The sequence below is a fragment of the Jatropha curcas genome, chromosome 7 (genome assembly GCF_041381405.1).
Source record: "Jatropha curcas cultivar XTBG-Jc1 chromosome 7, XTBG_Jcur_1.0, whole genome shotgun sequence".
Lineage (NCBI taxonomy): Eukaryota > Viridiplantae > Streptophyta > Magnoliopsida > Malpighiales > Euphorbiaceae > Jatropha > Jatropha curcas.
This window is the reverse complement of record NC_143157.1, coordinates 24035440-24060888: the sequence shown is the minus strand read 5'-3', so window position 1 is coordinate 24060888 and position 25449 is coordinate 24035440. Positions and strand designations below refer to the sequence as shown.

The 25449-nt window shown below is 29.4% G+C and overlaps 3 protein-coding genes and 2 non-coding genes across 7 annotated transcripts; 2 read left to right on the top strand and 3 right to left on the bottom strand.

Annotated features, from left to right (window-relative positions):
• Positions 1–107: 107 nt before the first annotated feature.
• Positions 108–5403, bottom strand: LOC105632903 (homeobox-leucine zipper protein PROTODERMAL FACTOR 2). Of its 3 annotated transcripts, none has more exons than XM_037636571.2 (11): positions 5147–5403; positions 4659–4792; positions 4463–4544; positions 3724–4263; positions 3501–3602; positions 2584–2784; positions 2328–2499; positions 1837–2105; positions 1634–1729; positions 1122–1535; positions 108–616 (listed from the first exon to the last, which is right to left on the bottom strand). In XM_037636571.2, exons 2-10 carry the CDS (start codon positions 4784–4786, stop codon positions 1161–1163), a joined length of 1965 nt encoding a protein of 654 aa, XP_037492499.1. In that variant the 5' UTR covers positions 4787–4792; positions 5147–5403; the 3' UTR covers positions 108–616; positions 1122–1160. The 3 variants fall into 3 exon arrangements, with proteins under 3 accessions (XP_037492499.1, XP_020534605.1, XP_020534606.1); XM_020678946.3 differs by having other exon boundaries at positions 4463–4553; positions 5147–5401; XM_020678947.3 differs by having other exon boundaries at positions 4463–4553; positions 5235–5401.
• Positions 214–284, top strand: TRNAG-GCC (transfer RNA glycine (anticodon GCC)). The gene has a single exon. It is a non-coding gene; the product is annotated as a tRNA-Gly (tRNA).
• Positions 5404–13934: 8531 nt separating the features above from the next.
• On the top strand, positions 13935–15068 carry LOC105633257 (CTD small phosphatase-like protein). Its single transcript, XM_012215832.4, has 3 exons — positions 13935–14474; positions 14625–14699; positions 14789–15068. The coding sequence occupies exons 1-3, from the start codon at positions 14085–14087 to the stop codon at positions 14942–14944; spliced, it is 621 nt and encodes a 206-aa protein (XP_012071222.1). The 5' UTR covers positions 13935–14084; the 3' UTR covers positions 14945–15068.
• A 4465-nt stretch (positions 15069–19533) lies between these two features.
• On the bottom strand, positions 19534–19604 carry TRNAG-CCC (transfer RNA glycine (anticodon CCC)). The gene has a single exon. It is a non-coding gene; the product is annotated as a tRNA-Gly (tRNA).
• Positions 19605–20028: 424 nt separating this feature from the next.
• On the bottom strand, positions 20029–24485 carry LOC105632900 (electron transfer flavoprotein subunit alpha, mitochondrial). The gene is made up of 8 exons (XM_089724334.1): positions 24329–24485; positions 24016–24198; positions 23721–23932; positions 22556–22719; positions 22211–22369; positions 21994–22046; positions 21412–21552; positions 20029–20260 (listed from the first exon to the last, which is right to left on the bottom strand). The coding sequence occupies exons 1-8, from the start codon at positions 24398–24400 to the stop codon at positions 20183–20185; spliced, it is 1062 nt and encodes a 353-aa protein (XP_089580460.1). The 5' UTR covers positions 24401–24485; the 3' UTR covers positions 20029–20182.
• Between the last annotated feature and the right edge of the window lie 964 nt (positions 24486–25449).

The following is a 25449-nucleotide window of genomic DNA, read 5'->3' as shown; positions in this document are numbered from 1 at the left end:
TATAGTCACCGATAATTTAGGACGATGAAAAGTGTATCACTTTTCATATTAGATAATAAAATTTTAATATTAGATAATAAAATTTTAAAATATAAAATTTCTGTAAATGTGAAATAAATGATCTCATAAATGAAAAATATTAATATTTTGCAAAGTATTACCTAATGGAGCTTAATATTTCTATAGTGCTACAATGAAGCGACTTCCCAACAGGCACCAGTGGTCTAGTGGTAGAATAGTACCCTGCCACGGTACAGACCCGGGTTCGATTCCCGGCTGGTGCATTTGAAAATTTTTCAATATCCTTTCTAATTTTTTTTTCCTTAAATTTGCTAATTCAACGTTCGCCTTATCAGTTATAACCAGCTCGTCTTCAAAGTACAACAGCTAGAATTAGACAACATTATTAAATTAATTACTACATTTAAATACACAAACACCACCAGGGTTTTAAAGTTGTTTGAGAATATCTATATTTACAACCTCTTATTATTTTGTCTTTGTTACTGTTTTCTTTAGGGCATTTAAAACCCTAATCTGTCTTCCAAAAGATTTTTCATTCATCAGTACACTGTGTCATTTACACTTCCTGCTCCATCTTTCATTTGCTTTCTTACTGTAATAACAAGAGAAAAACAGTAGTAATTAAGATTGACAAAATTTACAGTTTAACTTGACATCTTAATTACCAATTGCATGTAAATCTTTTCACATTTTAGGTATGGAAACCTCAGTAACCTAAAGTTTTCTTTATAAAACTATGCAGTATCGAACACTTTCATAAATCATTTAATGTCCAATATTTGTTCAACAAAGTTTAGCATTATGTTTTAATTTTTATAAGAATAATAGTGTTTGTGGTGTCATGTCTGATTTAAATGTGTATGATCTAAAACTAAAATGTCAGTAATTCATAACTCATTATACAGTTTATCTAGGAAAACTTTTGCAAACCCTAACCACGCCTTCTGCATATCATGCTAAACCCTACCCTAGAAAAATTCTGGTTAATTAGGCACAAATTCGGAAATAAATGCAACTTCTCAATTCTGAATTTGATTTTATTTCTAGCGAATCAAAACTCATTAGCTATTGAAAATAATGAGGGATAAGAGACTTACCAGGGGCAAAAGAAGATTAAAAATGACCAAAACATAGTTCTACGGATTATCACCAGATACAACAGCATCCTTAATCAAAACAGAAGTTTCTGTTAGGATTCTGTGAACAGTATCAAGAGATTCCCGAGGAATATATATGCTATCTTCTGTTGAACAACCATCAAGAATATGAAAAAATAGCGTAAGAACACTTCCATCAACTTGATGTCCATGTCCATTATAATTACTCGTAATTGGCTTATGACTTGGATGTATAACAAACCCAGATGGTAAAATATTCACATAATCTGGATTTCCTCCATCTACTAATGTAGCCATGGAAATAACGTCCATTGGTGCATAAACAATGTAGAAACCGGTTGGGTCACTGTAGCTTTCTTGCAAGTATAATATTTCAATCCGGTTTGGATCAGACTGCAAAATAATTAATTAAGTAGTAGTTCGTGTGTTAATGCATGTTAATTAATTAATTAAGCATAATTTATAGGAAATTGTATTTAATTACTACTTACATTTGCTTGCAAGATTGAGATTCGGTTTTCTGGATTGTCTCCTTTGATTATGTATGTAAGTTCTCGAATTACAAGCTCACGAGAAAGCAAATCCCACTGCAAAGGAAAACATTTATGTAATGCACCAAATTGAACATTTATGTAGTGCACCAAATTGAAATTGAAATGCATATGTTCCATTAATAAAGATTTTAATTAGTTACCTTATTTCTTGAATCGCTGCGACGGAGAAAGTTAAATATGCTCCTTGGTGGAGCTGGAAGCCATAGAGAAGATGCGAAGGCTATTGAGGTAGTAGGAGAAGCAGGAGAAGGAGTAATGGTTTTGGTCATAACCCTAAAATCTTCTGCTCTACTTATAGGTAATGGCATCCAAAAATTACTAGTAGAAGCACTAATGTCTACACAAAAGCTTCTCATCATTCTTTCTGTTAGCCTTAACAACCTTTCTTTCCCAGTTTGGCTTTTTAATCCTGTATTGCAATATCATAAACAATATAACAAATGTCATGTATCACAACATATATGATTCGTGCAACATAAAAGATTAAATTTTATCTCAAATTTTAAATAAAAGGTGATTCAATGCACGAAACATTCCATATTTGTAAGTTTTAGAGATGATATTCATGTCCTAACTGAACCGATACGCCAAAATTTAATTATTTTAAAGTATTTAAGAGTAATAGTTTTACCTCCATTTGGGAGAGGAACATTTCGACACATTACAGTAGCAACCCATTCACAATGTTGAATTAGAGTGGCAACCCATCTTCTTGCACTAAATGCAATACCAGATAGAACTAGTGGCTGAAATATTCTATGAACAAGTGTATTATCCACTTCAACATGTTCAACCCAAGTAACCTATATATAGCAACAATTAATATTAATTAAACATAATTAAACAAACAAGACTTAGTTAAATATAATATTATTAAAAGGTCTCACCTTAGAATTCCCATCCGACATTTCTTCGATCAGACAACCTGAAGGCCTTCTTCTAAATTTTAATATTGGATAAGGGAATAAATCTTCCAATGATACATCGACTACTCCCCATGTGCTAGACCCTACTTGCTTACAGTACCTTGCAAATTGACACTCTCGAATAGGAACGAGTGGTGTAGGCACTTGAAATTCTGCTCTCATCTGAAAGAATTATATGCATTTATACAAGAAGATATATGCATTTATTTAAATGGAAAAAAAAAGTTTCCTTACTCAAATATAAGATGTTCTATCTCTTGCTCTCACATATTTCATTGAATGATGAAACTAAATATTTTTGGAATCAATAATAATTTAGAATGGAGACTTCTTTTTCTCATATATATATATCAAATTTAGAATGAAAACTTCTTTTTATATATCGAGAACTTTAAAAAGAGAAAAATCTATCAGAATTTAATTAAATTACTTATCTCGTATTTTATGAGGAAAATACATAATTATTTGGGCTACTAACCAAATGACTTAAAAGAGAAATTTTACATAAGAATAGATTTAAAGAAGAACATAATCAAACAACACTATCTAAATTCTACTTCATTTAAAGAGTAATGCAATAACTTCACTCTTATAAATTTATGTGGTAAGAAAATAAATTTTTTCTTGAATGAAATCTATATTTTTTTTTATCAGCATATATGTTTATTTTATTAATTTATATTTAAGAAAAACTTAACATTTTTAAGTTTTTAAATCCGAACCCCCAAATACACCCAACCTAACTCGTAAATGTTAAGTAAAAAAACCTCAAAAATCTCAACTTACATAAGATTGATCTCTTCTTGTAATCTATATATTCATTTGATGTATTAATAATGAAAGGCAACATATATCATTATCAAAATAGTGTAGTTTACCACTTGTAATGTCTCATCATAGCTTCCAGACATTCCTGTTGATAAAACTCCAAGTATGGTTGCTCTTGAGACAATCTTAGAAAATGCTAATGACCATTGATTCTGTTTAATCATCAAAACACAGTATTCAAACAATCAAGAAAAAACAAGAATATTCAATAAATATATTTTCACATTACAAGTATATCAACTTTATTCAAATAGTATTTAAAAAAGAACCTACCAAATCCATTAGCCATTCAACAATACTAGTAGCATTCATTTTCACAAACCCTACTTCTCTTGAAGCTTCAGTTTGAAGAGCACCCGGTTCAATTTCTCGCGGTAATGTAGGTTTTTGTTGAAATGCACAAGTAAAATCGTAATTTCCATCTAGGGTTGCAAAACATTGAGGATCACCCACTTCGATCATTCTCATTATCTCTTCAAGACTTGCATCAAATGCGCGAAATTCCCTTATATATTCAGCTTCATTTAGTCTCTCAATATCGCTATCTACTTGTCGTTGCCATAACAAATCTCCACCAAAAGCCTTTCTTACCAGCTCTTCCATGGCTGAATTAGCAAGCTCACTAATTTTAATCTTGTTTGGCTCAGCAGCAAGTGATACCGCCATTAAAAGATCGCTTGCTCGGTTAATTTCTACAGGCATGCTTGAAGATGATACTGAGTCAACTACACTTTGAGGAGAATGTTGTGGAGATTGAGAAGAAGTTGGTGAAGGGAAGGGATTTTCTTCATTATTTGGAATTATATAATCAGCCTGTAATTTGAAAAAAAAAAAAGCATAAAATCACAAAATCAAGCTAATAATTGAATCTAGAGGCAGTAGAAAAAATGGAATTGCTGGTTTTAGGGTTTCTGATAGTCAATGCTTCTTCAAGAAATGAAAATTAATTAACAATCACAAGATCTTACAAACTATAAGAAACATTTCATATCTTGTAATTAAGGTTAATTACCTGTGGATTTATTTCAGGCTCTAACCCTAATTCTCCTCTATTCTCCATCTCTTCACCTTCATCAGCTAACCCTTCCACAGAACTGATCATACTTTAGAAAAATGAAAGCGCAAAAACTCCTCATTAGCATAAAAAAAATATGTAAAAATGTTTAATAAACATTTGTTTTACATATAGAGAATTATTAATTGCTTACATATCTCTGATTCCACCACCACCATTTCTTGATGCAGCCCCATTACAGATCTGATAACCCACAATTCCTTCATCAATGTTATCAATTCTTCTCCTCTGACAATGGCTTTCCCTCGATGATCCAGACATTTTCAACTGTAATGAATTAATAAATATATATATATTTTTAGTTCATGATATTTTGAGTAATTAGGTTAAACAAAAATTAATTTCTGGAAACTTTGAACATCCTCATTCGTATAAATAAAAACACAACACACACACACACACACACACAAAAAAAAAAAAAAAACACTTTGAACTCAAACTAAAAGAAAGAAATTACTAATAAATTAACAATTCTAATATTTCGTGCATACATGACTAGAAATCAAAACCCTTCACCAAAAAGAAAAAGAAAAACAACAAGAAATCAAGAAATCCAGAAAAGAATTAAAATTAAAATATATTTGAAAGATCTATGAATATGGAAATATCAAATATGCATACATGGAGATAATAATTATCAAAGAAGAGCAGAGGTTTATCAATCTATTTTCTAATTTTATATATGAAATGAAATGTTTATAAGATATACTCAAATGGGTTTTGTAACTCTTGTTTGGAATTTGGCAGAGTGACTGGATTTGCACTGGCAGGTTTTGTATAGTAGCAGTAAAGGAAAAGAGAGCATTTGAGGGTTTTGGTCTGTATTTATTGGGGCCCACTAGGACTTTATGACGTGGCGAAATGTGATTTGATTTATGGATTTGTTTGGGGTCCTCACTCCTTATTCTTCTATAGCGTCAGTTTCATGAGAGTGCGGGCTTCAGGTGGATTTTTTAGTGATCTGTTTGGACTCTTCTGATTCTTTTTGCTTGACATGTTCTAAGATGGAATTAATTACCAATCAAGACTAAACTGATTTTTGAAAATATAATGCTTCAAAATTCCTCTAACCACTTATCTGAGGTTTAAACTTTTTTTTTTTTTTTTTTTTTTTTTATGTTGTCATTAATGAAACAATGAAATCAATTAATTATAATATAATATTCCGATTAAATTGCATTTTATTTCATTTAATCACTTATCTATCATTTAAGGTTTTGTTGAATGGCTAAATTAAATCATCTAATTATAACAAAATATTGTGACTAAATTATAAATCTCTTTTTTGTCAATCAAGTGGTGGTCTGGTTAGTTTTCTCATTCATGTAAGGAATGAGAGGTCTCAAGTTTAAGTCCTCTAGACCACAGTTGTTTTCTCCAATTTGGTGAGCCAACAGAAGGGCTACCCCCTGTTGTATTGCCTGTAATTGTCCTTTGGCCCTTAAAAAGCCTCCATTGAATTAAAGAAAATTACAATATTTTTATTTAATTATTCTAATATTAATAATTGCATCTTCATTCATTGGCAATAAATAATTTTAGAAAAAATAATAGATAAAAAAATAATAGATAATTGTTAAGATTTAGGATTTTTAGTTATAAACGTAAGAATAATGTTTAGGAAAAAAAAATGAAGTGTTAAACATTTAAAAATTCAATAATACTTCGTCCCATAATATATATATATATATATATGCTGAAATGGATTTGGGTTTCAAGTTGCTGATTGGCCCGAGTAAGACAGATCCCCACGCAACCCAAACCCAAGTAGCCCAACCCGACCGAGGTTGCAAGCTTATGCTTACCTTTCTTCTAAAAAATTTATTTTTTACGGTAAGAGATCTTTATGGCTACTCAATGAAATATTCTTTTTCCAAAATCAAATCATAATAAAAGTTTCAAAATATAAAAAAAATTTCTATTATTATAGATATTTTTGTGATCTTATAACATTTTTAACTAATTTTTAATATTACAACCAAACAACGGAAAATAAATTATTTTGAAAGAAAACATTTTTCTTAAAAAATATAATATAATGTATGAACTCACACGAAATCAATTAATCTTTTTATTAATCTTACAAAAGTCTAGCGATTTCATGATTAAGATTAATATTAGAATTCCAATATCCTCTCTTCTAAATCAAAAGGGGAAACATGCTATGCTATGCTATGGGCAGATTTTCATTTAAGATAGTATTGTCCATTTCTGATAAATAGTCCTTTTCTTTTCTCCATGATAGTGTAAATGTTTAGATATACATTTAACACCAAACGACACATTATATAGTTCCCATCAGTAACCTTATATCTCTTTTTTTTTTTTTTTTTTTTTTTTGGACCCCCCACTCTTCTTTGTCCTGCCCCAACATTATATTTAAAAACTTACTGCTCAGAAAATAAATTTACTCTCTACCCTCTGCCTAAATCATTATAATCACTTCTCAAAAAATAATTAAGTTTAATTCTATAACATACTACTTTTTAATTATAATTTGCATTTATAGTGTTAGAATTTTGCGAAAATCCAAATTTTAGAAAAATTGGATATCACGAGTTACTTAAACAGGATTTACTATGATCGAACGAGTTTCACCCGAATATTACTTCCACCTCACTATAAGAATTCATTCAAATTTTACAAGAAATATAATATTTTTGTTAACAGTTGAAATAATGATATTAGACAGAAAGTGCTGACATTGCAGAAGTGGGCTAGTTTTACAACAAAATAATGAAAATTGAAATTAATTCATCATCTGCTTTAATAATTTCTGATACAATTTAAAATGCTTGGAATTAAATTTTGGTCATTCGGTTGTTGAAACATTTATATAATAGTTAATATCGATATATTCATTTTTTTTTAAATATAATTCATTAATAATAATATTAAGAACTACAAATAAACATATAGACCAAACAAAGAACTTTACTATTAATAATTAACGGTGTTTGCTGATCTTTTAACGAAGTAAAAAAATTTATATTCTTTTAAATAATGAAACTGCAACTAAAAAAATATAATATTAAATCTTTCACTTAGAATTGATTTAATAAAAAATATAAATCAGCAGCTATTCTGTTAATTGATTTCAACGTCAAAATAATAACTTTGTAAAATAGTGGATATAGAGAAGAAGCTTCACCATTTGCAGCAGTTATTATTCTGTTATTTTTTCAGAGAATAACTCCCAATTTTAATATGATGTCAGTAGAGAGAGCAAGACCTAGTTCCATATATTTTGTGAATTTTCTGTTGTATTTTTATTCTTTGAATTAGAACATTATTACTTGCTTTATTTTTAGTTTAGCAATTGTAATTAGTTGTTAATAACTAACAACAATTAAATATTATATTAACGTTTAATATTTAAAAATATATATATTTTAAAGATTAATAGGCAGTTAAATTAGCGGGAGTCAACTATATTTTTTAAACGATTGAAAATCTATAAGGTCAGCTATTCAAAATATAAAATTACGATTGTTAATCGATATTTATTAAATGCAAAACTCTAATTAAAATGTGAAAATCTATAAGGTCAGCTATTCAATTGTTGAGCTGATGAAATATGCAGTGGCTGGATATTGTTGATGTGAATGTGACATCCATGTAAATAAATTACCCATGTGCTTAACCACGAAACACCAGTGTACGTATGAGATTTTTGGGACTGTTGTCATTATTATCTAGTACACCATTGCTTAAAATCGGGAAAAATCATTTGATCCACATTGTCATTTTAATTATTTAATTTATAATTTTTTTTATTAAGAATACTATTACTTTATGCATTGAAATAAATCTTTTTTTCTAAAATAATTATAATGATATAATTTCGTTAAGTGTACTTAGAGCACACTTGTTCAGGATCAGATCAAAATATAAAAAATTATAAAATTTCGAAACTAAAAGATTACATAATTAATACATCAATTAGATATAGTTTGATTGTTCTTCTTATTGGTGTGAGGAGTGGAAGGTTTTGAATTCAAATTTTCTCAATCGTAAAAATTTTCATTAATTTGATGAGCCGAAAGGAACACTACCCCCGTTGTATAGCCTATTGCGAACATTCGACCTCCTAATAAATTATAAAAAGTTTACATAAATAGACAACTAAAATTTGATGTAATTTGAGAATATTATTCTTGAAGTGTTACCATAAACTGAATTAAGCACACTAAATAACTTTATAATATTTTTATTTATCATTAGGTTAAATATCCTCATCACGTAAAGTAATGTGACAGTAATAATTATAAAAATGACATTCTGAGGTATCAATACCTATTTAACATGGATTATTCACTAAAATAGAAGGGTAAAACATGTGCTGGTTGCTCAAAAGTTAAATTTCTTGGTCCAAATGCTATCAAAAATCCAATTCAAGCTCTATATATTTTATAGAATTCCTGAAAAATTGCAGGCCTTTTTGAAGAAATTTTTGTGTGGTATATATGCATTCCAACTGCCTTATCAAGATTCTGAAATATACCAATATCTCTTGAATTATATTTGTACCATCTTGGCCAAATTGTTGGCATCATGGGCTTTCCATTAATATGATATATTTGTATATATATGTAACTTTTTTGTGGATCAAGAATTTTGTTGGAGATAGATATGCAAAAAGTGACCCAACACGTGAGCCTTTCATATTAAAGAGTGTAGTCTGGTTAATCTTCTCACTTATGTTAGGAGTGATAGATCTTAAGTTTAAGTCCTCTCGTTCACTAATTTGTTGAGTCCAGAGGAGATTTATCCTTATTACGCAGTCCGAAGTATTATTTCGGTCCATCAAACTTTGCAATAACAATAATAATAATAAAAAAAAAAAAGTTTTTACCCTTACTAATAATTTAGTGAAGTTGTACTAATTACTGCGGGAAATGTTAAGCAAGACAATGAAAGCACACTTTGATTGTCCTTATTAACACACACATGTGAATATATGAAAAAAGAACACATGCTTGCATAGACTTTAGGACAAAGGTTTTTTAACTTGTTAACAAATGTGAATCAGTTTGTGTTATATAATGTACATCTCAGTGAAACTTTCACCAAAATAATATCACATGTTTCAATTAATTCTTTCAGAATTAATTTGATGAATTGATTTCTAACTGACTTTAGGTATATGCTACTTTCCCTTTTCACTATAGACTATAAGTTAACAACTCATTGTTCAATTTAAGAGGGCAAAAGTTGAATTATACAATTGAAAGAGGAACATCTTTTATTTAGATTTGAATTTTAATACTAAGATATTAGGAATTTCTGATAATTCTTTTCTTAATCAACATATTAAAATTTTAACAACAAATTAAATTTCTAATAATTCAATATTTATTAACATATTAAGTTAATTTTTAATAATTTAAAATAATTTTATTTATGACTGATCACCTTGTTTAAAAAATTTCAAGCTCAATTTCAACTTATTTATAATTGTGAGTTAAAAAAATTGCAACTTGTTTTCTATTGCTGAACACGTTCACGAGCTAACTTGATAATGAAATTTGCAAGCTCGGCTCATTTATTAAACGAGATTGATAAATAAACTTGAATTCGACTAATTATGTTTTATCATATAATGCTATATTATTAAAATGTAGCTACTGAGTTATGTATCCCATACCAAAGGAGGTTAAAGTTTTAAACTCAATAACATGCCTTGCCCTTTTTAAAAAACTTTGGATATTACTGAAACAAACATAATTATCATGTGCTACATTATTTATTATTCATATATATGTGTTTCCAAGACTGAGGATAATGACATTTTCAAAAAAAAAAAAAAAAAGTCTGAGGATAATGACAATTATTGATCATTGAAAGGACATTCATCTAACTAGCTCTAAGAGCCAAATCATGATTAGATTTAGCAATTTCCCTGATTAATCATTTTATACTGGACCCACCAAGCAATTGGCATCAATTTCACTTGTCCATATTATTCAAAATAAGATACTTCTCCCTCTAATAAATAAATAATTAATTAAGCTATTTATGTTTGGTTCCCCCATGGGTGACTTCATCAATACCCAATAAATAAACAAGAGAATGGGATGGGAGTAGGTTTAAGCTCCATCTACCTTTGATAAATTATATTCAGAAAGTATTTTTAGTTAAAATGATATCTTACAAAATCTTCTATCATAAAGAATAGAACCTACAGGCCAATGAAACAAATTAAGAAAATAATATTTAAAAAAAAAAAAAAAAAAAAAGTTCTACATACATACATACACATATACATGCATACATATATACATACATATACATCTCAATTTTCTTAGAAAAATTATTGAAAATTTTTAAAGGAGTGGAAACTGTTGCAATTAAATCTCTAATCTCCTAATTATATAACATTTTTTCAATGTTAATTTTAAATTTAAGATTTAGAATTTAGAATTTAAAGATTTTGATTAGTTGTGATCTTTTAGATATTTCTAAAAAAAATTTCTTAGAGAAAAAATCAAAAAGTTAAAATCTACTTTCATAAATGGGACAAAACATAACCTAATTATGGAAAAACATTACTATAAATGGGACAAATAGAAAAATATATATATATATATATATTACCTATGAATTAAGTAGTTCAATTTTTAGGACAAAGAGGAATGAATACCAGGCAGAAGAATTAATTAAAGCTAGGTAGATAGATAGAACTTTCCATTAAAGCCATTTCAATCGATGGTGAAGGTGCAAGAATCCTATATATAATTGTTTCATTTGGGAAAAGTTTTTGCATAGGACAATTACTGAGTGGTCATGTCTATCCATGTCCCTCAATTACAAGCCCTTTGCCATGTCATATGCAAACATCTCCCACTGTCATTTTTGTAATCTTCTAAATCCAACATTTTTTCTTTAGTGTCTCATAGTTATTCATTCTTGTCTAAGGATTGAAAGTAAAAGCATGTCTTATGATAGCTATTAGCCTTTAATAATTTGTTTTTAAGGTAGGTTCTCTTCAATGGAACACAATATTAATGAATGTTTTCCAACTCCGTTGCAAAGTTTTGTTATCTCAATTCGATTTTAAATCTATCTGATTAATTTATATAAAAGCGAGTCAAACCAAATAGTGATTCAGTTCAAACCGAATAATTTAATAAATCGAACTCCTTTGAGTATACTAACTGAACTAAAATGGTTCGGTTCGATCAGTGACATAGAAGCTTTGACTAAATTTCTTTATTTTTAATCCAGTTTAAAATACTAAGTTAGTTATTAATTATCAGCACTTGCTAATTAAGTATAAAGTGACATATTCTAAGAACAAAATTATTTGTTAATGCATAAAATTCCTTTCAAACAGAAGTTAATGATTTTTAATTGACTTTTTTTTTTATTTTAATTCAAGTGGAATTATATAGTGAAGTGTATAATTAATTAGGTGAGCAACCTTAAGCATCTTATTGCAAAGCTAATTAATTTAATTATGAATAAGTTACATACCAAACTAAGTCATTAAAAATTTTGGAACAAGGGAATAAAGTATAATTTGTCATTTTAGCCTCTTTTAATTAAAATAAAAAAAAATTATCTCTCCTTCAAGTCAATTGGCTATTATACATATATTCCACCCTAATGATTAGGCTCAAGAATGTTTTTGATTTCTTAATTTAGAAAAAAAAAAAAAGCATATATTGATGAATATCAAATCCGCTTATTGGAATAAAGTACAATTTATTATGTTTCTTTTGTGATATTTTTTAAAAAAATGAAATTTCCTTTATAAACAAGAATTTCCTAACCTATAGTTGTATTATACCAAAATAATAATAATAAAAAATAGATTATTTAGAATATTGAATAATGCATGGTTATGGATTAAGCATTTAAGTTGCGAATCGAGTGTGATTCAGTTTGTTTTTTATATTAAAATAGAGAATAAAAGTCTCGAGTTTGAACCATTTCGATTAATAAAAATTTTTATGATGACCTAAAGAGAAGTCTCAAATGTAATTATGCAATTCTACGCAGTTCTGACTCTTAAGAGCAAGCTAATTGAGCTTGAATTTTGGGGTTAAATTATATATATATATACATCTCTGATTTTCACCTCTCCTTTTTTTTCTTTTTCTTAGTTTAATTTTTTTTTTTTACAAATAAAAAAAAAATTAGATTGAGGCAAACGTGCGGTGGTGGCTGTATTATATTCCATACTAGCTATCACTTATCAGCAGTTGTGTCATCACCTCTCATCAGCAATGAAATTTTATAAATTTAATTTTAAAATTACTTTTCTTTTCCATCAAATATGAAAACTCATTAAATTTTATATGAAATTAAATATAATCTCAGAATAATTTGATTTGGATTGATTATTTATAGTTTGTTGAGAGTTATGGGAATCAATAATTAAATATTCATAGTTAGCAGCTAAATATTAAAGAGCCAAATACTAACAGCCAGAAATCTAATTTTTGATATTTAAATTTTAAAATTTTAATTACTAATTTTAAATTATTAATCATTAAAATTTTCATACGTCAAATTCATTTTTATATTTATCAAATACTTTAAATTAATGGTTGAGAGCTCATTCTGTTTAGAACTCGAATGTCAAAGACCCAAAGATTGTTTGTTCCCAACCGCTTTTATCAAATGAATCTTTAATTCGTAAGTTGGAACTTGATTGTATACCTAACACTAATGTACATGTACGTACTCCATTTCTTGAAAATAAATACATGTACATGGTCCCAACAAATGAGAATTAAATAAATATCATATAAAATAGGAGATAAATAATCAACAACCGGTTTTAAAATTGTATTAGACAACAGTTTTTTAACTAGTTTTAACATTTTAATCGGCACTTAAAAGTTGTTCGGTAACATAATGTTTAGACTAATTTTTAAAGGTTATGGTAACGTTTCGTGAATAGTTAACTCATTTAACGTTTAATTTTTACCGTTTCATGAAAAGTTACTCAAATAACCAGCAGTTAAATGCTACTAAAACAATTAATAACTGTCAAAATCGTTAATTTTATTGAGCAGATTGTGAATATCACTCGTTACTTAAGTACATAGACCCGTATATGAACCAACATAATAAAATTTAAAATGAATGGAATTATAGGGACACCAGAAACCAAAATTTAAAAAGAAATACTAATAACTTGGCAAATGAATCTATGTTGGTGCATATCTAATCCACTATGTACCAACAAGGTCAAGCTCTCTTTTTCTCACACATAGATAAATAATTAAATAAATAGATAAATAATTATCTTCTCCAACCTCCTTTATGGCCCCATTTATTCCAAGATTCCAACAATAACACGTCACATAGTTAATCATTCTCAAAAAAAAATTTCAGTGCTCTCTTTTCTATATATAGTTCCTCAAAAGGGTTCCTCTAGAACTAGCCAACAAATCAGCTTCATTTATATATATAAATATATACAAACACACACACACAAACACATCTCTCTCTCTCCTTTTTCTTGTATTCTTCTTCTTCTTCTTCTTCTTCTTCTTCTTCTTCTTGTTTTGATATATATATATATATATATATATATATATATATAATGGAGGATTCAATGAGAACAGTAGTTGATGATAGTTTTGAAGAGAGTGGTTGGACTATGTATCTTGAAGATTTCTTTGCGAAAGACAACAAGAATAATAATGATAATGATGTCAATTTGGATCATCAAAATTGTTGTTTCTCTTTTGATGATTATGAAACTTCTTCTTCTTTAGTATCTGATGCTGCTTCTTTGGCTCTGAAGAAAAATCCTGATAACTGTAAATATAATTGTGAACAAGAATCTGTTGGGTTATCCTTATCCATTGCAAATAAATGTTATAGCAAGTTGAGTTTCAAGAAGAGAAAATCCAAAGGCATTGCTAATAATTCTTTGGTTGATGATGATGCTTTGGAGGATACTGCTAGTTCTCCTGTCAATAGCCCCAAGGTCAGAGCTGTTATATATATATATTCTGTTTTCTTTTCTTTTTCCTATCAATTATATTCTTTTTAATAATTATATCAGAAAATTTTAGAAGAGAAAGAGTTATATTACTTATACTATTCTCTTTTTGTTTATGTGAAAATAAATATGCAGGTTTATGATATGATGAATCAGTTCAATAAGAGCACAAAACAGAGACATAACAACATGGATATTTCATTATCACAGGTAGGTAAATTAATTATTAAACACCCACTAGGTAAATATTCATAATTCTTTTTTCATATGTTGAATAATTTTGTTCATTAATTTTGCAGGCAAAAGGAATAATAAGTGGCATAGCAGATGATGAGAGCAGAAGTGATCATTTGGGTTTTATTGGAAGGGAAAGAGAAAGTACAGAACTGAGGAAAAGGGGTCTTTGTTTAGTTCCTTTGTCCATGGTCAGGGATAGCAAAATCAACCTGACCTAATCCTAATGGGTATGCACTCAGTCCGAACCTACTCAAATCTGAAAATTGTGATTTGATTATATTTGGGTAAATTCCCAGAGTTTTATTCTGGGTATAAATAGAGTACCGATAACACGATTCTAAATTCGAATCCAAACTTTTGAAGATGGAAAATACCCTAATTGGAAATCTAGAACCTGCAAGATTAGAAATACTGTGACTTTTTTAAGATTGTAGCATGTAACTTTTCATAAACTTAGATATATATATATATATATATATATATATATATATATATATATATATATATATTTGTAGTGAACCGTGTGTATAAAACTACAATTTTACTTTTATTGGGATGTATTATAGCACTTTTACTGCAATGTATTATAACGTAAAATGGCTTCACTCTAAATTTGTATATATATATATATATATATATATATATATATATATATATTTTGTAATTTTATATATATTTTAATTTTTATTTTCAAAATTTTATTTTAATAGATAAATTTAAAATATAACATAATTAATTTTATACAGTTGAATTAAGAGCTTCCATGTACGATACGGTAATAAATCCAAATTCAAATCCTTTTTCTAATACTTTAATATATATAGCTAGATATGAATTATTTGTTATAGATCATATATGTACTTGCAGGTAAATAGCATTCATTATTAATATCACTTGAATCCATTGAGTTTGAAAATAAAAATAACATTACCTTCTCGATAAGGTATCGGATAAAAGATAGAGATTGGAAATGAAAATAATATTTCCGGACGGAGATTGCCTACCGACTCAAACCCTATTATTTTTTATAACGGTGAATTATTTTGGCCAATTAATTACAATATCGTAATTAATTATTAGTCGTCTCTGTCTCTCTATCCATTAGAATAGACCAGTACGTACGGCAGTGAAATTCACATGCAGAAAAATGGATGTTTCTCTTGTATATAGCAGGATTGAGACCCTTCATAAATTTTCTGCAACATTTGAAATATATGTATATTTCATGCAAACTAGTTTCTCTTCCCCGTGATTTTTTTCAAGGAAAAATACGTTAACGACAAAGACGCCATTGGACAAAACTATTGTAATAGCATTATCTACAAAAGAAAACTTTATTTTACACAGAAGAATAACAAAAAAAAAAAAAATTTATTTTGATTATTTATTTTAAAAGTCGTTCAGTTAGTTTTAATTTTTACCGGACTTTAATTTGATTATTTTTTTAAATATAATTTTTAAAAAATGAGATATTTTCACTGCTCATTTTAATATTATTGTAGGTTTTTTAATTATGTACAAACGACAATTTTTTATGTTAAAAAATAATTTAAAAGAATGACATCAAACGAAACAAATATTCCTTATACATGGTTTTCAATGTTAGGAAGCTTTCTATGTCAAAGGCCATAAAATTAATACGTGCATTGCTATATATATAGAGGAACCTTTCCTTTTAAAGATTGGAGCCCTAATTTATACCCAAACAAGTAAGGCATTTGGTTATAGATTAACTGTGTAATTATAAACGTTTTTCTCCTGATTTAGAAATGTTAGAATCGTGTACCTTAACGAAACAAAATTGATTTGAGTGGAAATGATTCGAGTTCTTTAAGTAAGAGATTGAATGTTCGATTTTTATAAAAGGGAGCATTTTCCCTTTTATGGGCTTGGCGCAAACTAGCAATTAAACTAATTAGTTTCGCAGTTGGGTATATCTAGCTTAATTAATTTCTCCTTTTTACACTTAAATTTCAACTTTTCTGGCTCCTTAAACTTTTAGTGTTTGATTAGTTAAATAACTGACTTGTGAATACTAACCACTATATATATAAAAAATTGAGAATTATTTAATTAGTATTTTCTTTTCAAGGAACGATTAATTCTTAGGAGAGCATGACGGGTTATAGACATTAATACTATTTTTAAGTATATGTAATTTTATTAGTTGTTTTTATTAGCAATCCACTATAAAATAATAATAATAATATGAGAATTGGAATAGTGGAACAATTGGGTGAGTTGCTGATTTTATTTGTACAGCAGGAAGCAACAAAGTCCCACTTTTTGAATATCATGCATGTGATGTGATTAAATCATGGTCTATTTTATAAAATTTCAGGCATATTCTTGGTAATTAGAAAACGACCATTCTGTTAAAAATATAGAAAATCAAACCTAAATGATTCCATTATATATAAAAAAAAAAATTTTTAAATTTCAATAAACCACGAAAATAACATAATGGCTAAACACAATTGAGATATTTATGACGTCATAAATTCTCGACACATAAAATTCTCTTAGAAGTTAGCACTTTACTTACCTCCTAAAGGGATGAGAATAGTCAAATTATATGTACGGTAATACGATCCTGAATGCCTCCGATTTGAGAAAAAAAAATTAAAAAATTTCAATGAGTTCCTTAGACCCTGCATTTGCATAAAGAAATTTCTTTGGACCTTTTTCTAGATGACTAACCTTCAAGTATAAATTATTAAAAGCATATTATATAATAATTACCTCAGCCTGTACATTCAGGTTTCATTTGAAGATGAACTTCTACTAAATATTTTATGAACATAATAAAAAAGCCAACACCAAACACAAAATAATTTTAGGGGTCAGAAATGCTTTTGTCAGCCAGTAATTAATATTCCAAACCCCATACCCAGCCGACTCGACTGCCGACACTTCATCATCATCATCCCTCTCCCTCTTATGGTCAACCTCAAAAATATTAGCGACGAATATGTTTCTTGATTTTCTTAGGAATGAATTATTAAGTAGAAATCTATTTTCTATTATAACACAAGTTTAATCTCCGAAAATACGCTTTATTGGGAGGGTAAAAACTTTTACGTTGTACAGTCCAAAAATGATTACACCTCCTAATTATATATAAAAAAATTAAATAGAGTTTGAACAATGGGTAAATTTGAGTGGAAATGATTCAGAATTTTTAAGTAAGAGGTTAAGTGTTCAATTTTTGTAAATGGAGAAAATATTTACCGAGGGCAACTTCCCTCTTTGATGCGTTGCAAACAGGATTAGAGACTTATGGTTTGTTCAGCAAAATTAGTTGTTTTAGTAGCTATTAGCTGTTTTAATAGCGTTTAACGTTTAGTTGTTTGAGTAATTTTTTATGAAATGCTAAAAGTTAAACGTTACATGGGTTAACTTTTCATAAAATGTAGCTTAACCTCTAAAAATTAGTCCAAACACTATGTTACCGAACATTGTAAAAAAATAGTATTTAGCGTTTTGTCTAAAAGCTATTTGAAAAGTTATTGCGGAACAGTTTTAATTCAATGGGTTAGAAGTACCTGGTATAAATAAAAAAAAAAAATAAAAGGAAAAACAGATCTTGAGTTCAAAATTGCCCTCTTCGAAATGAATAATTCTCTTCTCTTTTTATAATTTCTAAAAAAAATGAAAAAATTTTCTTACTTTTCTTTCTATAAAATGTTCTCTTCTGGTGCAAACTAAGTCCACAAGGTCTTTCATCAATCCAAAAAGAAAACAAATACCAGAGTCCCCATATGGTTTTTGTTTGGGAAACAAGAACTTATTATCTAGTAACTTTATTAGGCTAAAAAGGCAATATTTCTACCAATTTGAACATGTCATAGGTCCATCTTTCACATGCTAAAAGGAATAATACACACACACATGTTATGTTAGATCAAGGCATCAAGTCCAAGCTCAAAAATTATCTATGAAGAAAAACGTATTACCTGCCTTCGATCTTCGTTGTACTATCTTCGAGTGGCTACAAGCACAAACCAAGTCCAATCAAAGTCATTTCTCCATTATCAAATGCTCTCAAGAAGATCACCATATGATCTCTAACTTCTGGCTCTAACCCCACCATGGATTGGCTTGGCTATGGTCATTTCAATGGTGGCAGGTGTGCCTCCAAAAATTTCAATGTCCACCATGCAATTTTTAGACCTTTCTGTTTTTATTTTTATATGGGTTAACAATTTTCCAATCAAATGTTTCTTTCTATCAGCATTTTAAAGTTGCCAAAAGACCGCAACCCCACTTTTGGCATTCTTGGATTTGTGTCTACTGCTCTAAATATCCACCATGCATTTTTAGACCTTTATTTTACCGGTGGCCAATGGAGAATTTGGCTAAAAAAAAAAAAAAATGTTTGAAGGACTGCTACTGATATCGATTTGTTATATTGATAACACGTCGAAGGTAAAAAATATAATTAAGCTTGAATGGTGTGGCATAGGGCCAAACGGCCAATAGCTTAGGTTTTGAATTTTATGAAAAAACTTTTATCTATTGATGAAAAGACTTATTTTTTTTATTTTCAAATAAAAAAAGCATTAAATACAAGTATATTTTGAAAATATATAAACCAATTATAATTTTCTTTTAATCTAAAACTTATAATTCTATATCTAATTGATTAAATAAGAATATGTGAAGTAAAACTAAATATAAATGTTTCAGCCAAATAAAACAAATAAAATAATGTTGGAATTGATACCGATATATGTCAAGAAATATGACAAATTTCTTTTATTTAGAAATTACCGAAAATATAATATTAAAATAAATATAACGAATTTGCGCATCCGGGTAATCGAACCCCGGTCAGTACCGTGGGAGGGTACTATGATACCACTACACCAGATGCGCTTGAGACATTGGTACTTTTTTTTGATTTATATTTCTCAATATAGGTCCAAGATCTCTTTTTTTTCGTGATATATTTTCTTCATCGCATAAGGCGATAAAAAAGGAAAAGGAAAAAGTGGAAGCTCCCAATTTTGGAAGTGCCTTTGAAAGGGATATTTGTAGGGACAACATTGAAATCCATATTTATTACTCTGTCTGTTGTTTATTGTCCTCTTATCATACATCTCTAAATAAGAATCAATTGGTTTACATTGTAAGTGTACTTGTTTGGCTGTATGCCAAAGGGTACAGCCTCTATGTATTTATTTATCTTTTTCACTAGAACTTACTGATATTAGCTAAAGGATTTAAAAATTATTGCATATCATAACTTGAATATATCTGACCAGAATGAAAAGAAGGTAAAAAAAAAAAGAATCAGCTCTTCCAAAGACTAGAATTGTTCAAGTTAGTAAAATAGATATCAAATTCCCTTTTCATTATTGCTATTGTTTTTAGTATCTTCCAATTGAAACATTCTTATTGAACAAGAGATTGTATTCCTTTATGTAGACTTTCAGTTTTCAGGTATACAGGATCTACTTTTTCTCAGGAAGCTTCTCCAATAACCCTGGTATCACCTCAAAAAGATCACCAACTAGTCCATAATCAGCTACCTGCAGCCATAGGGTCCATCCATTTAGGAAAAAAATGAATTGCAAACAAAGTTAATGGATAAACTTTGACATTTTATAAAATTGAATCAACTATTGAATGCAAATCTACTTGGATCCTCTTAATTCGTAAAGTAGCGGGTGTAAATTAGGAAGCAAAAAACATAAATGATTGATTTCACTTCTCGAAACCAATTATATTATAGATCCCAGTTGTAATACCCAAATTTGTTAATATAACAGAATCCTGCATATTTTTGTGTTAAGGACCACTTTCATCTCCAAGTGGAACTCGTCAAGTACAACCAATTCAGGAGCAAGTAAAATGGCAACCGTGAATTCATCATGCTATGTTATTTATATGTAAACTGAAATACTAATGCTATAGCACATTGCATCCAGGAGAAGAACTAGGTACACAACTTACAAATACAATGAGAAATATAATATCCCTTGAAGGGTTGTCTAAACTCCTGGTTTGTTTCCATTTTCCAAATATAACTCTCTCTGCACTTTAAGGTCTTTCTGGTGCTTAACCTAGGCCTGTTCCTTATTTCCCCTTCTTCCTCACAGGGAATTGAATTGAGGGGTTTCCAGCAAGATAGCATAAATTATCAATTTGTTAGAGGACCATTCGGCATATATTTATTTTTGCCACAGATATAACAGTCCAAGTGCAATCTTTTTAGGATTAGGAAATAGCAAATTGCATATATTTACAAAAATTTGACTCTTAAGGCAATAAATGAAATCAATGCATGACAATGATTTAAAGTTTAGTTACAATATTCGGATTTTGAATGGTTACAATTGGGCACTTGTAAAATGGAATATGGGAGAAGAGCTTCAACGCGTATAATAGTTGAAGGTTTAGGGAAGTTGTTATATCCTTGATAGCTACGGATGAATTCCTTATATTTTTTTAAAAGGGAGCCCCTCACCTCTATCTGCACATATATACAAGTTGACAACCATTCCTTGTGGCTTTTAACATGGAATTTGGGGTTCATGTAACAAAGGCCTCAAATCCCATTAGACACTGATTATTACATTGTAGCACACTAGACGAGAAAACTCATATCACATGAAAACAAAAATATTCAATGTGTTATAAACCCGGCAACATCTCAGAGAGAGAGAGAGAGAGCCATCACCTGGAAAATAGGTGCATCTGAATCTTTATTTACAGCAACAATGACCCTGGAATCTCTCATGCCAGCTATGTGTTGAATGGCTCCAGAAACACCAAAAGCCATGTATAATTCTGGGGCAACAATTTTTCCAGTCTGACCAACCTGGCAAGAAAAGCAGTTACAACCAAACCAGGGTAATTAATACGTACGAATCCTGGGAATAGCAAAAGTTGCCAATTATGATATGGGCTACGAACAAATGGCCACCTCCAATCATTGCAACGCATTTCAAAAGCTCTTCAGATTCCAATTGCAATGTCCATAGATGTATTTTCATTTTATTTTGGCTGGCAGAAATAAAGCCTTCGCTTTATATCAAAAAAAAGCTTTGGTCTTCAACAAAAGGCTCATTTCAAGCCAGAATGCATTTTCAACTACATTTGCAATATTATCATTTCTATGACAAGGGCAGGAAGCAGTAAAACCCTCACAATGCATACCCATTTTTCAGTAATTTAATATATTCTTAAAACATTTGATATTCCATTGAAGTTATATCCTATGCTTAAGTTGGAAAGAAGCACCCAGCACCATGAATGTTACCTGGAGATCATTTGGAACAAATCCTGCGTCGACAGCAGCACGGGTAGCACCAACTAAAGAGAAACAGAAAAACAAGGTGAAAAAAACACTCCACTTAATGAAGCACAAAATGTCATGTCATTTGTTAAATAAAAATGAAGAAGCTGTCAGGACCCATATTACAAGAAGATAACATAGGAGAAATCCACAATAATTTAACAAATGGAAAAAGCAGTACCAGCTGCACCAAGCTTTTCTGCAAGCTTCTCAATCATTTTGAAGTTCTCTGCACTTTTCAATGCCCGGCCCCCAGTCACCACAATTCTTGCACTTCCGAGGTCAGGGCGCTCTGTATCCTGAGAGGTATGCTGCAGATACCTAGACTTACCAATAGAATCTGCAACAGAATTGTGAAAAACCATAAGACAAATCCTTTCTCTTCCATATAAAACAAATATGTAATTTTACCCACAAAAATAATCAATTAGCATGGAAAATATTTGCAAGAACTATGAAGAGGGTCCTGAGCCTTATCACGAAGCAGATGCTAGCCAACAAAATTATCAGATAAAGGTAAACAGACCTTCACCAAAGGTTGAGAGATCAACCTGGGAAATTGGAGCTTCATTGGATTTTAAATCAGCTGAGACAGTTGGTACTTGAAAAGAGGTCGATCTAATGGTCAACATACAAGGATTGGTGCCAGTATACCGAACAGTACAAAGCGCATTTCCGGCATAAATTGGTCTGCCACATAAACATAAGGCCATATTTTGAAACCAGATGATTTTAACTTATAAATATCGTAACTTGCAGATCATGATAGCAGATGTCCAAGAAAATCTGTAGGTTGCAAGAGTTGTAAAATTAATACATATTTTAGGTTTTTGAAAATTATTTTTTCTTCTTTGGTTCTCTCTCTTTTTTCTTTTTGAGAGCAATAGAGCTGTAAATTATTGTGTCAGCTTTATCACTTGACAGACACCATGCCTTTTACTGAAACTACTCAATTTATAACCAATTGCAACATTTTCGACTTATTTGTACAGTGAAGTCAGTCATAAACATTTGACAAATCATCAACTGCACCCATAAAACGCCCACACATGAAACTATAATTTCCAATAAGTAACTTCCATTACATTTCACGTATCAGTATGAAATTTGGATACTTCTGTTAAAAAGGGTCAGACGTGTCAATGCTGCCTCATGCTAGTTAAATAAATGTTGGAGCAGGCAAAGAACAAAGGCCTAATATAATTGACACTAGTCTAAACAATTCAGCACCAGTAAGGACAGTCCAAGACAACATCATAGAAGTTTCGCCATGCAAGATTCAAGAAAACTCAAAATTTTGAAAACAGAGAAAATTTAATCAAGTATAATTCAAAACTAGAAAGTGTAATACCTTTGTTATATTTCTTACTTTGGTGGATCATGACATAGTAACCATAGTAAAGAATAATGCTAAATTTGTTAGACTCAAACCTAACACACAAAAGCTAATGTCTCTTGACAGCACAAGGACTGCATGTGAATAAAATTTAATTACAAAAGTAAGCATAAAGATTAATCGTATCAACTAATTGACTAGGATTGCACAAGCCAACATAAAGATATCACTGAGATGCTTACTCGAATAAAAATTACAGTGTCAGGAAAATTCAACTAAGGCAAACAATCAATGAACCCTAAAAAATAGCAGTTACTAATAAGATAATTGGAACCCAAAAGACAATGATAAGTACCTGACAAATTGACTAGAACTAGAAATATTAACAACATCAGTAATTGGAGAAACATCTAAAAGGGCAGCTGCACGAGGCAATATGTTTTTTCCAAATGAATTTGAAGCAGCAACTATATGTGAGTAGCCACCTTTCTGCTGAACCAAATGGACTAACCTAGCCCATGGTTCTGCTAAAGAATGAGTAAATTTATCTGAATCAGCGACAAGAACCTACACAAAACATACCAATTATAAAAACAACATATGACACGATTAAACCTAGCCCAATAAAAAAATGGAAGAGAATAACATGCCTGTGAAATTGAAGGATGGCAAGAGGCAGCACTACTAGCAGCTTCATGAAGAGAAGGACCTGATCCAGCTACAAGAATAGAAATTGAATTATCACCACCCAGAGCCTTTGCAGCCTCTATGGCACTCAAAGATGGAGCCTTTATAGCACCACCTTCGTGTTCTGCTACAACTAGTGTGCTCACCTACATAATTAACAAGATAATCAATTAGTACTTCAAATTGCATAACTGCTATCGAGAAACTCATTAAAAATTAATCGACGATCTTTTGGGCTTCATTTTCTGTGTGGACAGGCAAGCAGAAAGGGCTTACAGATCTGAACGTGGAGATTGAAGAGGAAAATCGACGGAAGGTGGTGGTTTTGAAAGCTCTAAGCATTGCCATTTCTTGTTTGATTCAACTTCTGTTCGGATTTCGGAATGTGAAAATGGGTATGCAGATGACAAAAATTGGTCGCGTTATATAAAGATTCTCAAACGACGTCGGAATAATTGGATTGGATAAGGATAAGAGTAAATAACTATTTAGTCAACATATGTTGGCCATAATTATCTTTGTATCCATCTTGTTTAATAAATACACTAATCAATCATTAAATTTAACTTCATTAAACTATTTAGTCCACCATTAAAAAAATATTTTATTATTAAACAAAAAGACTAAACGATAATTAAATACTAAATATGAGTAATTAAATAGTAATAATTTTTTAATTGTAATATAAAAAAAATAGTTAGAAGACGTTAATTTTTTTTGTATAGTAAGGAAGAAAAACAAGTATTTGGTTTTGCAAATATTAAAAAAGTAATTAGAGAGTGGTCGATTTAATTATTTCATACAATTGATGATTGATTTGCATCCAACAATTTGATTAAATATAGGGTCAATGTATCAAAATACCCACAATTTTATGTTTTCTTTACAATTTCACCCTATTTTACTTTGTCAATTTTAACCTAATTTTCAACATATCGTAGTAATAACACCTTCAATTATAATTAATGAAGGAATTGAAAACAAAAAAATATTTCCATTTTTAAAGAAATTAATGATAAAAAGTAAAATTTTGAATATCAAATTATAGTCGCATCCAGTGGGTAATATGTTTATATATTTAGAAGTATGATATTAACTACATGTGTATTTAAAATAATATTTTGACTATTACCAATTCAAAATTTAGGATTTGTAGATAATATTAATAAAATATGTAATCGAAACTTATATTTTATTAATTTAATTTCATGCAACGGTTGGTGACTTTTTGGTAAGTAACAAAATATTTTTATTAAATTATTAATTAGCACATTTATATTAAAAATTAAAATTTAATGAGCGATTATTTTTTTAGGGTGTTATGTAAAAAATTTTAATCTGATTTTTTTATTAAATTCGGATGATGATTTAAAAAGTTATGTAAATATTCTTTTTAT

Coding starts and splice junctions, on each gene's coding strand:
- LOC105632903 (XM_020678946.3), bottom strand. CDS start 4,786: ATGTCTGGATCATCGAGGGAAAGCCATTGTCAGAGGAGAAGAATTGAT. Junction 2,785..3,500: donor ATGATGAGACATTACAAGTG/GTAAACTACACT, acceptor TAATTCTTTCAG/ATGAGAGCAGAATTTCAAGT. Junction 1,536..1,633: donor TCTCAATCTTGCAAGCAAAT/GTAAGTAGTAAT, acceptor ATTATTTTGCAG/TCTGATCCAAACCGGATTGA.
- LOC105633257 (XM_012215832.4), top strand. CDS start 14,085: ATGGAGGATTCAATGAGAACAGTAGTTGATGATAGTTTTGAAGAGAGT. Junction 14,475..14,624: donor CTCCTGTCAATAGCCCCAAG/GTCAGAGCTGTT, acceptor ATAAATATGCAG/GTTTATGATATGATGAATCA. Junction 14,700..14,788: donor TGGATATTTCATTATCACAG/GTAGGTAAATTA, acceptor TTAATTTTGCAG/GCAAAAGGAATAATAAGTGG.
- LOC105632900 (XM_089724334.1), bottom strand. CDS start 24,400: ATGGCAATGCTTAGAGCTTTCAAAACCACCACCTTCCGTCGATTTTCC. Junction 22,720..23,720: donor AGTTCTAGTCAATTTGTCAG/GTACTTATCATT, acceptor TTTATGTGGCAG/ACCAATTTATGCCGGAAATG. Junction 22,047..22,210: donor AGAAAAGCTTGGTGCAGCTG/GTACTGCTTTTT, acceptor GTTTCTCTTTAG/TTGGTGCTACCCGTGCTGCT.